Consider the following 17814-nt stretch of genomic DNA (forward strand, 5'->3'; position numbering starts at 1 on the left):
CACCAGCCTGGCTGTGTGGTCATTAAAGTAAATCAATCAATCAATCAATCAATGGTGACACCAGAATAACAATATTCATGATTCTGAAACTGAAAATACAGAATAATTTTAGACGAATATGCTTGCACGCTTTCATTGACTAATCATGTTGGCCACTTTTTACTGGTAACATCAGACATTTGGCATTATCAGGACCCACAAATATTTTATACATTATAATCAACATTATAAAGTAGTAGTTTAATGTAGTACTGACACTAAAAATCTGAAAAATATAATTTTTTTCTCACACAGTAAATTTTATTTTGGGGGGACTATCCACAATACGTATTGTCACTATCCACTAGGGCTGGGTATCGTTTAAATTTGAACGATTCTGATTCGGATTCCGATTCCTTGTTTCGATTCCGGTTCCTAACGATTCTCGATTCTGATTCTTTTAAGAGGCAAAAAAAGTTTAGCTAACCTTGCTAACCAACGGCCTTTCTGAAGGAAATACTCCTTCTGTAAAAATACTCCTTTTGTCACAAATTTAGCATTTTGCCGAGATTTCGTTATTTTTAGAAAAGTGAAGCCACACTTTGGATCGCCGACGTAAGCTACTCATGTTCGACTCGCGTGGTTATGCCAACACTTCCGGTAGACGCTTCTTCGTTGGTGTTGTTCAGCGGTTTCTTCTTCCGCTCGGCGGACTGTGAATATCGAAACTAGGAATCAAAATTTGAACTTTTGAACGATTCCGGGAAAAACGAAAAGTTAGTCTCGGTTCCAATCGATACTCGATTCTCGATACCCAACCCTACTATCCACGATACGTATTGTTGCATTTTTGTATTGCGATATATTGTGGCACGATATATTGTTACACCCCTAATGTTATGATTATGTTATGTGTGTGCCTTCAGGTCGTTTCTGGACATGTTGAAGCTGTTTGTGTTCAGTTATTTTTTCTGGATGGTGTTATGCCTCATCTTCATCACTGGAACCACACGAATTAACATCTTTTGTCTGGGTTATCTGGTGGCCTGTTTCTACTTCATGCTGTTCGGAGGCACACTCCTGCTGCAGCCGGTGCGGTGTGTGCTGAGACTGTGGGACGGACTCATAGCTTACACCTGTGTGGTCATCAGCCTCAAGAACATGCTCTCAGTAAGCACATCTCCAGAGTTTCGGCATGTCTGTGACCAATGAAATATAACCATGCTATGCCACTCTGGGAGTTTCACTCAGGGAATAACATCATTTCTGCCAAATAAAGACAATTTCTATAAGGGCAAAGAGATGTAGTTTTTGAGTTCATTTGTTTATTCAATGCCATGCACAAATAAAATCAGATCAGTACATACCTAGATATGGTTTTACTAGAGCCCAAACACATAACCCTACAGTGGATGTAAAAGTCTACCCACCATAAGGGTGCATGACTGCTTATCCAATATTTAAAGGGTTAGTTCACCCAAAAATGAAAATTCTGTCAGTATTTACTCACCCTCATGTTGTTCCAACCCCGTAAGACCTTCGTTCATCTTCGCAACACAAATTAAGATATTTAAGATATTAAGATCGCTCCTGCATACTAGTCCATAGGCTTCTTGAGGGACTGGCTCTTGCTGTCCCCGAAAAGTCATTAAAGACATCGTTAAAATAGTCCAAGTGACTACAGGGGCTCAATCTTAACTTTATCAAACGACGAGAACACTTTTGTGCGCAAAAAAACAACAAAAATAACGACTTTATTTCAACTATTCACTTCCCATTCAGGGAACTTCGAGCTGCGTGTAAACGCCGTGGGAACGCCTCTGCGTGACGAGTCATGAAGCACGTATGAAATCTGTCCAATGGCGAGACGGAACGTCATAGGCGGGGTGACGTATCGACCAGGAAACTATAAAGCATCCCCGAAACACAAGCGCAACAGCTTCTGAGTCTTCACAAGCGCTCTATGTATGAATTTTGTCTGTCTGTCTAATATTGTATATTTATATATATTGATATGGCGAGCAAACAACAGCAGAAAGTGTGTTCATCCCTGCCCTCGCTTCATCACGGGTGGGGATACACACGATCTGTGTGTTGTTTGTTTGGGAGTGCAGCATGCTCAGTCGGCTCTCGAGGGGGCCGGCTGTGCACTGCGAGTGTCTGCCCATGAAGACACTTCGCTCCCGCCGGGCACTCTTCGAGGAGAGTGGTTCGGTGCGCGCTCCCCGCGGCTCGGGTCCCGCTGCTGCCGAGGCACAGCGAAGGCTTGCGTCGTGGGGATCGCAGATGGATCTATCAGCGGGGATTGAGACGGGCCCCGCCCTTTCTCTGCCCTTACCTGGTAGATCCAGTGCCTCAGTTCTCGCTGCGGGAGTCCGCGTTGCGGTTTTTCCTGCCCGGGCTGAGGCGCCATCACTTCAATTATCCAGTTCTGAGGAGCTGGATGTTGAAAGTGTGGATGCAGAGTCTATGGACTCAGTGGAGAGCGAGGGAAGCTCGTTTGCCATCCCAGTCTCCCGCGAATGTAGTAAAAATAAAGAAAAAATGGAGGTTTTTGACTCGGGCTGTGGAAAAATTAACCATTGAATGGCCAGTTGAGAAACAAGAGTCGAGAGAGTAAAATGGATGAGAGATTTTTAATATCACACTCACTACCTCCATGCCGGTGTTTGCCCTTCTTCCCCGATCTACACACCGAGGTGTGTAGATCGTGGAACAAACCAGTGTCAGCTAGAATTTTGACACACCAGACCTCTATGTATGCTAATATTGCTGGGTCTAGGAGATATGAGTGAGGGGGAGGTCGTCGGCACTGACGTGATTAATGAGATACTGCGTCAGGCGGCAGATATTTCTCTCCGTGCCACCAAGGAGACGGCCAGATCAGTCGGCCGCTCTATGGCAGCCCTGGTGGCCACGGAGAGGCATCTGTGGCTAAATCTGGCTAATATGAAGGAGAAAGATAAAGCGTTTCTCCTGGATGCGCCGCTGTCGTCCGGGAAAAAAACAGGCAGCGGCGCTCCAGAAATGTCTCCCCCTCCGTACTCATCCTTCGGGGGCTGCTGGGCGAGAGCAGCCCCGCCCGTCGAGAGAGCGTCGCGGGCTCCTCCCCAGCAAAACTGGGCTGAGACGCGGCGTTCTCAGGCGAGGTCTTCCCGGGATAGAACCGATCTGAGGACGGTTATTGTCGCCAGGAAGGCTTCGTCGAAGAAGTCCTGACGCCACTGGTGTCAGGCTACTGAGGGTGGTCCCCACCGTGAGACAGAGGTGTTCGCCGCTGAATCCGGCGCCCGCTCTCTCTCGGTGCCCTCAGGGGTTCGTTCTGCCAACCCTGCCTGTAATGGGGGGTGCAGACGGTCCCAGCGAGCGTTTTCCCGAGGGACGCTCGTTTGCTCCGAGGAGCGATACAGAACGGTCGTTAAACCCTGCCTGTGCGCGGTCACAGGGCGCTGTTTCTGTTTTTAAAAACTACTCCAGAGGCCAGTCTCGAGAGACTGGTACCCTTAGTAGAATTTCTGGTAGAATGGGGAAGTCTTCCAAATATATCTCGTTGGGTCCTGCAGACTATCGAACGCGGGTACGCGATCCAGTTCAGGTCGCGTCCACCTCGTTTCCGGGGGGTTTTGCCCACAGTGGTGACCCCCGAGCAGGCTCTGGTTATGGAACAAGAAGTGAAAGCTCTGCTACTGAAGGGGGCGATAGAACGAGTTCTTCCTCCCGACAGAGAGCTGGGGTATTACAGCCGGTACTTCATTGTTCCAAAGAAGGATGGGCGGCTGCGTCCGATTTTAGACCTGCGCCTCTTAAATCGGTCAGTAGGGAAGCTCAAGTTCTAAATACTGACTCTCAAGCAGATCGTGTCACAGATCAGGTCCGAGGACTGGTTTCGTCACGATAGACCTAAAAAAAGACGCGTACTTCCATATCTCCATCCTTCCGCAACATCGGAAGTTCCTGAGGTTCGCTTTTTGGGGCGAAGCGTACCAATATCGGGTCCTTCCATTCGGCCTAGCGTTATCTCCTCGAACCTTCACGAAATGCATGGACGCGGCCTTGGCCCGCTGCGTCTCCAGGGCATTCGCATTTTAAATTACATCGACGATTGGTTGATTCTGGCTCAATCGGAGCATCAGGCGATTCGGCATCGAGATGCCGTCCTCGCCCACATCAGAAGGTTGGGGTTGAGACTCAACGCTAAGAAGAGTGTGCTTTCGCCAGTTCAGCGGACCACTTTTCTAGGCGTGGTATGGGATTCGACGACGATGCAGGCACGTCTGTCGCCGGCTTGTATAGCCTCGATTATCTCGACTGTCAAGCAAGTGAAGCTAGGCCAGTCACTCACTGTAAAGGAATTCCAGAGAATTCTGGGTCTGATGGCAGCAGCATCCAACGTGTTACCGTGCGGCCTGCTGTACATGAGACCACTACAGTGGTGGCTCAAGACCAAGGGGTTCTCCCCGAGGGGAAAGCCGCTCCGCAAGATCAAGGTCACGCGACGTGGTCTCCGTGCCCTGGCTATGTGGAAAGAACCTTGGTTCCTGTCCCTGGGACCTGCGCTGGGAGCCCCGTGTCGCCGGGTAACGGTGACGACGGATGCCTCTCTCACGGGCTGGGGAGCGATCATGAGTGGTCGCTCGGCCCGCGGGTTGTGGCAAGACCATCATCTCCGATGGCATATAAATTGTCTAGAGATGATGGCGGTGTTTCAGGCTCTGAAACACTTTCTCCCAGACCTCAGAGATCATCATGTTCTTGTCCGGTCAGACAACATGTCTGTGGTCTCTTACATAAACCACCAGGGGGGTCTGCAGGGACCCGTTCTGCTGAACCTGCCTGTGAGGGTGGGCGCAGACGGTCCTAGCGAGTGGTTTCCCGAGGGAAGCTCGTTTGCTCCGAGGAGCGATACAGAACAGTCGTTAAACCCTGCCTGTGCGCGGTCACAGGGCACTGTTTCTGTCTTTATAATTACTCCAGAGGCCAGTCTCGAGAGACTGGTACCCTTAGTGGAATTTCTGGCAGAATGAGAAAGTCTTCCAAATATATCTCGATGGGTCCTGCAGACTATCGAACGCGGGTACGCGATCCAGTTCAGGTCACGCCCGCCTCGTTTTCGGGGGATTTTGCCTACAGTGGTATCCCCCGAGCAGGCTCTGGTCATGGAACAAGAGGTGAAAGCTCTGTTACTGAAGGGGGCGATAGAACGAGTTCTTCCCCCCGACAGAGAGTTGGGGTATTACAGCCGTTACTTCATTGTTCCAAAGAAGCTAACGATATACGCCTCCCTCACGGGCTGGGGGCGATCATGAGTGGTCGCTCAGCCCGGGGTCTGTGGACTTTCTCCCAGACCTGAGGGGTCACCATGTTCTTGTCCGGTCAGACAGCACATCGGGGGTCTTTTTATAGACCATCAAGGGGGTCTGCGCTCATGTCCATTATTCAGGCTAGCGCCAGATCCTTCTGTGGGCCCAGGGGAAGCTTCTTCTTTGGCGATTTTATATCCCAGGATATTTAAATCGGGGAGCAGACATCCTGTCGAGGCAGGGGCCGAGGCCCGGGGAGTGGAGACTCCACCCCGAGGTGGTGGAGCTCCTATGGAGTCATTTCGGTCATACCGAGGTAGGCCTATTTGAATCCAGGGACTGAGACACTGCATGCTGTGGTTTCTCTGTATCCACCAGCCCCTCTGGGGTTGGATGCGATGGTACAGGAGTGGCCGAGGTCACCCCTGTACGCATTTCCCCCGATTGCTCTGCTCCCAGGAGTTCTGGAGAGGGTTCACCGAGTCGGGGTCTTTCTACTGTTAGTAGCCCCGCGTTGGCCGGCCCGAGTATGGATGCGGGTCGATACTTCACCCCCGCCCAGATCTATGGAGGTTGTGGCTTGGCCTCTGAGGGGGCCCAGCTCATAGAATCGGGTCTCTCGACTGAGGTCGTGGAGACCATCCTCCAATCCAGAGCTCCGTCCACGAGGAGATTATATGCCTTGAGGTGGCAATGTTTCACCTCTTGGTGGGGAGAACACCAGTTGGACCCAGTTAACTGCCCGGTGTGACGGTGCTGGAATTCCTTTGGAGCATTTCTCCACAGGGTTATCCCACTCAACACTAAAGGTGTATGTGGTGGCCTATCTGCTTACCACGTCCCTTTGAGTGGAGCTTTTCACGGGAGATACCCATTGGTAATTCTTTTTCTTCGTGGTATTGTGAGGTCAGACCAAGAGAAACTAATCTGCTCTGCCCTCTGAGGGCTCTAGATGCTTATGTCCACAGAGCTGCCCTGTGGAGAAAGCCTGAACAGTTATCTGTTTGTTTTGGACCTCCGAAGAAAGGTTGTCCCGCATCTGAGCAGAGGTTGAGTAAGTGAGTGGTCGAGGCCATCTCATTTGCATATGAGTCCGCCGGTCAGCCTTCTCCTTTGGCTGTCTGGGCTCACTCAACCAGGGGTATGGTAGCTCCGCTCCAGGGGCGCAGGTGCTTTCGTCTAAATATGTGCCTGATTTCATACAACGGACACCTGCTCGCATGGCGGCGTTGGTATTAGCGTTCCCACGGCGTTTACACGCAGCTCGAAGTTCCCTGAATGGGAACGTCTCTGGTTACGTATGTAACCCTAGTTCCCTGAAGGGAACGAGACGCTGCGTGTCTATGCCATACTCCCAGCATGCCCGTGAGCGCTTGCTTCAGTCCTATCAGAAGCTGTTGCGCTTGTGTTTCGGGGATGCTTTATAGTTTCCTGGTCGATACGTCACCCCGCCTATGACGTTCCGTCTCGCCATTGGACAGATTTCATACGTGCTTCATGACTCGTCACGCAGAGGCGTTCCCACGGCGTTTACACGCAGCGTCTCGTTCCCTTCAGGGAACTAGGGTTACATACGTAACCAGAGACGTTCCTTCTCCATGGGCCTGTAGTCAGTTAACGTAGTGTGATTGCGTAAAGCTACGTCACACGTAGGCTCACTATTGGCCGACGCTGGTCATGTGTGTGTGATGCGTGTGACGTACAATAACAGAAGCTTACGCTATTAAACTAGTAACCTGACTCGCGCAGAGGGAGAAATAAACCAATAGTTGAAATAAAGGCGTTATTTTTGCGCACAAAAGTGTTCTCGTCGTTTGATAAAGTTAAGATTGAGCCACTGTAGTCACTTGGACTATTTTAACGATGTCTTTAATGACTTTTCGAGGACAGCAAGAGCCAGTCCCTCAAGAAGCCTATGGACTGTATGCAGGAGTGATCTTAATATCTTAAATATCTTAATTTGTGTTGCGAAGATGAACGAAGGTCTTACGGGGTTGGAACAACATGAGGGTGAGTAAATACTGACAGAATTTTCATTTTTGGGTGAACTAACCCTTTAATACTGTCGACTTGGATAATTTAGAAATTTCACCTGGTCTTGACATATTTAATGGAGTATCATCTGCATACAATGCAATCTTATCCCATGTTTTCTAATAATATTACCAAGAGGCAGCAAGCATACTGAAAATATCTTGTTATTCCTCTAAAGTATAAGCGTTATATATATATACTGTATATATATGAAGAGTTCAGATGCAAAAGCCTCTAAGTGCCATCTTCTAAAATGATAATTTTTATCAAGCTTGTAAATTTAAGTTCAGTAATTTCACTTAAATGGCAATGAAGATTACCTATTAATTGTTATTTAAGTGAAATTACTGAACTTAAATATACAAGCTTGATAAAAATGACCATTCTAGAAGAAAATTCTTAAATGGCATTTAGAAGCTTTTGCATCTGAACTCTACATATATATATATATATATATATATATATATATATATATATATATATAATAAAGTATATTGTGTGTGTGTGTGTGTGTGTGTGTGTGTGTGTGATCAGCTTGGCTCTTGTGCTTATCTGGAGGGTCTGCAGAAGCACGGCTGTTGGCTAATCCAAGCTTTCAGCATGTTCTGCACCATCAAAGGCTACAGTTTACGTGAGTATCCCAATGCCTGTAGAGTAATCATATCATTACTACACCGCCGGAAATGTCATATTTCATTTCTATTTTCAAATCTGTCATAGGCTAAGTTTTGTGGATGACAACTGCATTTATTAATGCACACCTGAGGTGTAATGGCAAATCTGCTTCATGTTCCCAGATAGCAGACCGACATTGAATCAACGTGGAAATATGACATCGAAACAACGTTGATCTGACATTGTTTTGCTCATCGAATTAACGCTGAACCAACGTCAGACGCGTCATTCTTTCAAAACTAACGGAAAATCAACTTGAAATCAACGCGTTGTTTCAACGTTATGAAAGCAAACCAATTTTCGATTTTCATTTAGCTTTGAAGAATGCCGCGTCTGACGTTGGTTCAACGTTAATTCGATGAGCAAAATCAACGTTGTTTCAATGTCATGAGAGACGTCGTTTCCACGTTGATTCAATGTCAGTTTGCTGTCTGGGTTGTGGCCACATCATCACCTCAGGTGTGCATAGATTATCATTCATTCGATGATTCGTCTTTAGTAATTCATTGCATATGTGTAAGAAATACAGGATCCATGATGCATGAGAGAATTGTACCAATGTTTTGGCATTTCACGAATGTTGATGGTGTTGGCTATACATTAGTTAGGTGGAGTCCGATTATTGTGTAAAAATAGTGTGTAAACTACCACCCGCTCATTATCCTAGTGTTTTTAACTGTCCCCCCCCCCCCCACCTTGTAAAGTGTAAAAACATAAACAACCAAAGACAACTTAATATTCGCAAGTTCAACAACTTTCACAAACAAGCAGTAATGTAGTGTTTCATAACAATATTTGCTTCTCTGATTATTTATTTAGTTTACGTTAATCCATCGAGGACTCTCCCATTTTATGATGGCTATTGGTTGTGTGTGTGTAGATAAAGTATAGCACAGTAGCCTATACATCACAAAGTGATTTCTGAAGTGTAAATCTACATCAAATGTACTGCAGGAGATTTACCTTTTAACCAATAAATGACCATTTGACCATTGGATATTCTGCAGCAGAGATCAGACTTACATCCGTCCTGAAATCTTAAATTTAGCATAATGGGAACGCAGTTGACCCGAGGCATTACATCAGTTAAATGTGTGTTATATCATTGACACACGTGTGTGTGTGTGTGTAGCTAAGCCTGACAGCCAGTGTGAGTTGCCGGAGGGTGAAGCCGGTATCGTCTGGGATGCGATCTGCTTCACTGTGCTGTTGGCTCAGAGGAGAGTCTTCCTCAGCTACTACTTCCTCTATGTCGTGTCTGACCTGAAGACTTCCAAGATCCTTGCTTCAAGGTGAGAAACGTCTAACCTGTAAACATTATTATTAACAACAATAGAAATGTAAAAACATGTATACATGAAAATGATCACAATCATTTATGGTCACTTTACTGTGCATAAGACTGACATGACACCTTCATAATCATGACATGACATATTATGCATGTTTATGACAACTGTCATTAAGTGTCATTCACTCAGTTATGACATTTTTAATGCAAATATGACATTGTTTGAGACGTCTTTGTTATGACGACTTGACATTAACCAATTAGAGCCAGACCGATATTATCGGCCGATATTAGGCATTTTCCAAACTATTGGTATCGGCGGTTATAATGGCCGATAAATGAATATTTCAAAAATAAAATAAAAACGGACGAAACACGCTTGAACCATGTCACGAGTGTTGGAGTTGTATAGTTTGTCCACCAGAGGGCACTCTACACCGTCCCTGTTGGCAACACTCGTTGAGTTGGTCACGACACATACATCGCTTGAATAACAATTAAAAGAACATCCCCATCAGTTCTCTTAACTCAAATAAGCCTGACAACATTTGTGACTATCATGTCCAGTTTAAAAAAAAATAAAAAATAAATAAATAAATTATCGGCCGATATATCGGCATATCGGATTTTAAAACCAAAAATATTTGTATCGGTATCGGCCTTCAAAATCCTTTATCGGTCGGGCTCTAAAACCAATACATCATAACCTGTCAGTGTCTTTGTCATGACAACTTGTAATGTTAACAACTAACTAATGTTAACCAACAAAGCTAGGTGCTTTCTTAAGTTTTATAATGAATCTGCTATGTCATGTTTATGACAGGTTGTGTTGTCTTAGTAATGTCAAGATGTCTCAAACAATGTCATATTTGCATTAAAAATGTCATAGACATTTAGAAAGACATAGAAAAGACACTTAATGTCAGTTGTCATAAACATTCATAAAAACCTCCTCCAAATTCAGGATTATGAAGGTGCCATGTCAGTCTTGTGCACACCCCTTCAAGTGTTACCTAATTTATTTATAGCAAAAATGTAAAATAGCATTAACAAAGTAGTCTTACATAATAATACCTTAACACCTGGGTTTGTTCTAATATTTCTGTATAATAAGAGGTGCTGAGTTGTTTGAAGCCAAAGTGAAGAAACAGGTGGCAGCAAGATTGGAGATGGAGATCAAATCTGTGGAGACCCTGAAGAAACAGTATGGAGACATTTTGATATTACTTTTCTCTTATCGATTAATGAAATACTTTAATATTGTAAATAAATGTAAAGCCTGTTTCATACTTGTCCCACAGAATGGAGAAAATCAAGTCCAAACAGAAGAATGCTCCTCGTGAGGAAGTGACATCATCTGCTGTTCATCCTGAATCCTCACATGTCCCGAAGAGAAACGGTGAGCACTTTGAGCAGATATTTAATAGTATATAGTTGTGATGAAATCCACATGTTGGTATGAACTATATATCGTCTTCTCACTGTGTGTGTTTACGTTCAGATGGGGACTGTGGCTATGATATGTTTGAAACTGACAGTGAGGAAGAGGAAGAGGAGGTGAAGGACAGGACACAGGACAACATTTTACCAAAGAAGAAAACTGCTTTTCAGGTACAGAGAGAACAGAACTGTACGCATTCACAGAATACTATTCATAAATGCCGAACGCAAATTAAAGATATTTATAAATTCATATATTGTGTAGTGATTAAATTCATAAAACATTGTAGGGATTCTCAACATGGCACCAAAATATATTTTGCATTTGGACTGTTTTTAAATTTTACCATTAAATAACTTTGCTAAAATAAAAGTGAATGATGCTTGGAGTTTGCGCCGTTCAAATGAGCCTGTATTTTATTATTACCGATCGCAACATTGTACCGATCGTAACCGATTTTGTATTGATTATTAAACGTATCTACAAACAGGGCTGTGCTAATTGGTATGAAGCTTTGAATTTTTGACTGTGAAGTTTCCTAATTTTTAGCATGTCTATTCACAGCGTGAGTGCGGTGAAAAAAATATTTTTGACGCAAAACTTTCCTCACGTAGAAGCAGCGCCTGTTGGGGAAATCTTTCTTTTGTGCTTGTTTTAAGGGCGATGGCGACAAGATTTAAAAGCATCATTGGAAAAAAAAACTTAAAGAGAAAGGTTCAAATGCAGATATGACATGATGAAAATGACGATCAGTTGTCAATACCTACGGCCGTATGAACGTCAACGTATGAACGGCCAGAATGACCGCTATGGTCGTTCTAGTAGTTATGAAATTTCACTAGTTGTTCCATTGTTATTGGATTCCGGTAGTTCTAGTGTTAAAGGAACACGCAACTTTTTGGGACTTTAGCTTATTCACCATATCCCCCAGAGTTCGATAAGTCCATACATACCCTTTTCATCTCCGTACATGCTGTAACTCTGTCTGACGCACCCACCGCTAGCCTAGCTTAGCACAAATACTGGAAGTAAATGGCTCCAGCTAGCATTCTAATATCAAAAAGGGACAAAATAACGCCAACATTTTCCTATTTAAATGATGTTATTTGTATATTCACAGTGTGTACAAATAACAAAGTCACATGAGACACGCATCTTTTAACCGTACGCATACTGGGAACTATATTCTCAGAAGGCGAAGCACTGCTAGTGATTAGCGCAACATTCGGAGCGAACTCTTGGCTCCTCACCACGGGCCGTCAACAACAGTTTCTTTCTCACCAACAGTTGGCATATATGGCGTGGACGTCAGGAGCCAAGGCGGCCCTTAGAGACCATGAACATCAAGAGGAAGAAGAGCAAAGAAAAGCCAAAAGACAGTTGCAGAGACAGGAGGGTACGCTTTCTGAACTATGCTTGCAGCAAATACTAGCTTGACGTGTGGAGTTATTAGTGAATTTCTAGAAGGTTTACTAATTTTCTGTCTGACCAACTGCGGGTTTGATCTCATTCAGGAATGATTTGAGACAGCACTTCCACTAAATATCTCTTGATCTCTCTGATTCTTTTTTAAATAACAGGAAGTCTATATTTTCTGATTGTATATTAAAACATATAGGGAAAATGTAAAGTATAGAATCTTCTGAGCTGAGAAACCAGCTGTAGAGATTGACTGGGTAAAGGACTTCAGCTTGAGTCATCTAGAGTTTCCCCAGACAGCAAACTGACATTGAATCGACGTGGAAACGACGTCTCTCATGACATTGAAACAACGTTGATTTGCTCATCGAATTAACGTTGAACCAACGTCAGACGCGGCATTCTTCAAAGCTAAATGAAAATCGAAAATTGGTTTGCTTTCATAACGTTGAAACAACGCGTTGATTTCAAGTTGATTTTCCGTTAGTTTTGAAAGAATGACGCGTCTGACGTTGGTTCATCGTTAATTCGATGAGCAAAACAATGTCAGATCAACGTTGTTTCGATGTCATATTTCCACGTTGATTCAATGTCAGTTTGCTATCTGGGTCATGACAGAGCGTTGTATTAAGAAGAGGATCTATGACTTCTGGAAACATCTTTTTCAGTAGAAACGAATGATATATAGTGCGATGTCTGATCCAACACTGTCACAGACGGTTGCATGGTTATCAGGGCTGTGGGTCTTTGGGTAGACTGCGAATCGATTCAATTCACGAGTCATAGATTTTTAATTCAAGCAAATCTAGAACAATTCGATTTGAGACGAATCACATTAAAATTTGGTGCAATTTGATTTAATGATTCGATTCTGCATTTTGTATATGCGTTCATAGGATTACCGGTAAGCTGTACCGTTATTGTCTTAGTGTAAACTACAAAACCGTGAATTTTTGAAAATGGTGATGATGTGCATGTGTATACTTACTATACAATAGCATATTTAATATTTAACAAAGATGTAGGGTGCTAAGAAGGGAAATGTCCATGAAAGCATGAAGAAGTGTTTCTGATTATTATATCATAGCGATGGAGAAAGAGGAGTCTGATGAGGAGCAGCAAGAGGAGCTCAGTCCAAATGAAGAGGAAGAAAGAGGTAAAGCTGCTGAGAAATGTAATATCCTTCCATATTAATTACAGACTATCAAGGGGAGCTTGTCTTTTCTTTTACTAAACAGTAACGCCAGCTTCTAGGTTAACACACACCTGAGGTACAGCACCTCAGCTCCAATAATATTAAGTTAATGTAATGATCAACATCATTATGTCAACATAAATCAATACATTTTTGACTTGCCACGATTCATTCATTCATTCAAGGTTGGAGGAAAATAAAGATGTTTAATTATTCAGATTATACACATTAGCACATATTTTGATCATTTAACCATTGGTATTTTAATTGTTTTCTTGCACCATTTTCTCTCTTTTCTTGTAGAGCACATATTTAAGCGAGTTCTTGACACGGTGAAGTTTCTCTGGGTTTTCCTTCTCTATCTCACGGAGGATGCAATATCAGGTCTGAAGTCGCTCTGTAAGGACAGCTTGAACATCTCGAAGGTGCTTCGGCTTGAGAAAACTCTACTGAGCATTCAACAGAACAAGGTGAAGTCCATACTCGGCCAGATATACTTCACTCCATTGCCTGTCGCCTCGGAAATGGAGGATTGTTTAGATGATGATTATAGCACAGGGTTATGGTCTTTATTCCCCAACACATGGAGTATTGGTGAACATGAAACCCATGTCCCAACAGGACACCTCTCACCTGTTTGCTTGATAGACATGGCTTCATGTCATGACTTCAGTCCTATAAAGTAATAGCTGACCTACCACAATGGGCAAGTTATTTAGTTGAACATGCATGAAAAGATTTATTTTTTACTGAAATATTACTGATTAACAATATGTATAAAAATATAGACAAGAGAGTAAAACAGTGAGCAGAATTGTTTTCTCTCAGTCAACATTCAATTTTTTAAATTCCAGTCCAAATTTTTGTGAATATCTAAATGAAATCTGATCATATTTAGCAAGTGTGACTGGCAAAAAATACATGAAATGTGACTTTTCCAAATCCATTTTGAGCTACATCCATATGTGGTCAATATGCTTTTAAAAAATGAAGTCTCTCTACCACTGATATGAGAAAAATACACTGTATACAAAACTTAGTTGTAACAAATAATGCACAACTTGGAGGCCTTTTACCTGAGCAAAGCATTGTTGAATGAGTGGAATACCAACACCAAAACCGACCTACAGGGAACCAAAAGATGAGGCAAATGGGTGGTTTACACATTAACATATTCTCCTCAACGCATGTTTACACTCTAAAAAAATAAAATTGGGTCAAATATGGACAAATCCAAATGTTGGGTTAAAAATGCAATCTAAAAATTACAGTTAGTTGTGAAAATTGAAGTTGGGTTAAATTTTTAAATGACATTTTTAACCCAACATTTTGGTTTGTCCATATTTTACCCAAATTTGGGTTCAAACTACCCGGCATTGTTTAGAGTGTAAGCAAAAGTATTGAACATTAGGATACTTTAATATCTCTAGTAAGTTCACCGCCGTTCACATTGTAACATTACTGTCACATCATATTATGACTTTTTCTGTTGTAAAAAAAGTCAGGAAATATGTCAAGGAATGTGGCTGTGATGTCTGTGATGTCAAGGAAATACTTTATTCATGGTATATCATTTATTTTCTGAAATAATTTAATTTAAAATGACACTTGTCGATGTTTAGGGCAGAGATGTCACCCATGACAGTATTCATCAGTTCTACAAAAACTGGCTCACCAGACAAGACACAGAGGCATCACTGGAGGCCAAAGAGGAAATACAGGAAATAATCTCCACACCTCCGGCCATGAGCAGTCGCAAGTGTGGCTACGTCAAACTCAACAGTGTCCACTCATGGGGCAGCAGCCTATCCAGGTATGCTAAGAACATTATATGTGGATATATGTTCCTGGTTTTCCAGTGAGTTTGGTTGTTCCAAACACAAAATTTAATAAAACAAAAAAAAAAAATGTATGACTAACATAATATTTTGGCCCAAAAATGAACAGTTGATGAGATAAATCTTCACCTGAAGATGACACCCATTGATATAAAAAGAAAACAAATCACTCAAACGTGCACAGTGCACAAAAATATGAATTTGTAAATAAATTAAATTTGTTTGCTGGGTATCAGCCGTGATGATGAATTGGTACAGCATAAGTGTCTGAAAGGTAAAATGGCATTCTAAAGTTACATTGTGAAAATTAAATGGTTTGCGAACTCTACAGTATATCATGTTGAATGTTACCTGTGTATGTTTTTCAGCTGCCAGACTGAAGAAACTCCACTAGTCACACGCCAGCCAACTCAAGAAGACTTGGAAGACCTGGATCTTAATCAACTGGATTCTGTCCAGCAATGCGACGATGGAGATGTCCTGTCCCAGTAAACATCCGTTTCTTCTTTTTCTAACAAAACAAAATAACCACTTTCTGTGTCTTGTACATTAGTCCTGTTAGCACGCACTAAACAAGAGTAAGTCATTTCTGTTGTTGATTCATTTATTCCTCATAAGAAATCCTGATTACAACGAAGAGCTGACGGATCATGATGAAAGATTTGAAAAGATAACAGATGGATGGACAAATGAAGAAAATATACCTGACATACATGTAGCGCTGCCAGAACTGAATCATCTGCATGAGGGAAAAGATGAAGAGATCCAAGAGTCCCGAATGCTCAATCAAGAGACCAGAGCACTTACTGCCAGCGAATTACTGCTTAACAAGTGAGACACACACACACAAGATCGAAGACATTACTAAAAATATCATCAAGTGTCCACAGGTTGTTCTTACGTACTTTCAGATGAATCAGCTCAGATCCACTTATATTTTACAACATTTGACCTTTTTGAACCTTATATCTTATCTCAAGTCAATGTTGTTGACTATACTAGTTTGTGCCCAGATAGCAAACTGACATTGAATCAACGTGGAAACATGACATCGAAACAACGTTGATCTGACATTGTTTTGCTCATCGAATTAACGTTGAACCAACGTCAGACGCGTCATTCTTTCAAAACTAACGGAAAATCAACTTGAAATCAACGCGTTGTTTCAACGTTATGAAAGCAAACCAATTTTCGATTTTCATTTAGCTTTGAAGAATGCCGCGTCTGACGTTGGTTCAACGTTAATTCGATGAGCAAAATCAATGTTGTTTCAATGTCATGAGAGACGTCGTTTCCACGTTGATTCAATGTCAGTTTGCTGTCTGGGTGTATAGTTAAACATATTTAGTTGACTGCTGTTTGACTGCCAGGAAGTGTGTTCTTCTTAAAATGAAAAGTTAATATGTGTCCTTTTTGAAGAAAAATCATTCAATTCCATCCTTCTGGCAGTAAAATAGTCCCTGACATCTCAAATGTGTTGTGCTGCGGTTACAGGTTTGGAAACTAGAGGTGTGCGATACCGCTAGATTTGGTATCGATCCGATACCAAGTAAATACAGGGCCAGTATCGCCGATACCGATACCGATACTTTTTAATAATTAAGGTGGATGCCTCTTCAACCTAAATCTAAATGAATTTTCATTACTTTTGTTTTTGTGATTTGCATTTTGGGTTATTAATCAGTTAAAATCAGTACTACAAAAGCTTTTGTTCAGAAACAACTTTTGGTTACTTCTGTTTTATTTAAACAAAGTTACAAAATTATTACTTCACAAATATAAAAAATTTAAAAACAAATTCTCTTTCAAGTAGCATGTTAACAAAAAATGTTTCTCTTCTTTAGTGCACTTCTTTTCAGGATTTTTTTCTTAAATAAACAAAGTCACAAGTTCTCCGTCTCTGATTGTGCTGCTGTAGACTAGAAATTCGCGGCCGCGCGCGTGCCTGACTGACTGGTGGTAGTCCTGGAGCGCACTAGTGGTGAGTCACGTGACTGTACAGCACAGGAGCGGGGGGCGAGATATCTGTCTATGGGGACGAGAGAAGCACTAGGATTACAGAGAGCTTGCCCTGCTCTGTGACAGCAGCAGCATTTTGACAAACACGGTCAGGTCGCAAAACTAGAGAAACTGAAACTTAAGTATCGATATTTTCGCGTTGGTATCGATCAATACCGATACCAACGTTGGTATCGATATTATCGATATTAGTATCCCAGATAGCAAACTGATATTGAATCAACGTGGAAATATGACATCGTAACAACGTTGATCTGACATTGTTTTGCTCATCGAATTAACGTTGAACCAACGTCAGACGCGTCATTCTTTCAAAACTAACGGAAAATCAACTTGAAATCAACGCGTTGTTTCAACGTTATGAAAGCAAACCAATTTTCGATTTTCATTTAGCTTTGAAGAATGCCGCGTCTGACGTTGGTTCAACGTTAATTCGATGAGCAAAATCAACGTTGTTTCAATGTCATGAGAGACGTCGTTTCCACGTTGATTCAATGTCAGTTTGCTATCTGGGATCGATCTGCCCACCTCTTTTGGAAACACTGCGTCAGTTCAAAAACACACACCAGACACATTTTAAATATGGTGGTTTTCAGGAGACCGTTTTCTAATTTCTCTGTCTT

At 42.5% G+C, this 17814-nt stretch overlaps 1 protein-coding gene across 1 annotated transcript in view; it reads left to right on the forward strand.

The window, feature by feature from the left end:
- LOC120486771 (piezo-type mechanosensitive ion channel component 2) overlaps window positions 1-17814 on the forward strand; it is a 72919-nt gene that overhangs the window by 34928 nt on the left and 20177 nt on the right. The window contains exons 27-38 of the mRNA XM_089133617.1: window positions 906-1149; window positions 7848-7944; window positions 9121-9280; window positions 10394-10483; window positions 10581-10678; window positions 10781-10890; window positions 12008-12116; window positions 13227-13295; window positions 13638-13804; window positions 14957-15147; window positions 15541-15660; window positions 15791-16003. Of these exons, the coding sequence (XP_088989743.1) occupies window positions 906-1149; window positions 7848-7944; window positions 9121-9280; window positions 10394-10483; window positions 10581-10678; window positions 10781-10890; window positions 12008-12116; window positions 13227-13295; window positions 13638-13804; window positions 14957-15147; window positions 15541-15660; window positions 15791-16003 (1668 nt within the window). The remainder of the gene's footprint in view (window positions 1-905; window positions 1150-7847; window positions 7945-9120; window positions 9281-10393; window positions 10484-10580; window positions 10679-10780; window positions 10891-12007; window positions 12117-13226; window positions 13296-13637; window positions 13805-14956; window positions 15148-15540; window positions 15661-15790; window positions 16004-17814) is intronic.

This window comes from Pimephales promelas, chromosome 7 (genome assembly GCF_988280905.1).
Source record: "Pimephales promelas chromosome 7, fPimPro1.hap1.1, whole genome shotgun sequence".
Taxonomy (NCBI): domain Eukaryota; kingdom Metazoa; phylum Chordata; class Actinopteri; order Cypriniformes; family Leuciscidae; genus Pimephales; species Pimephales promelas.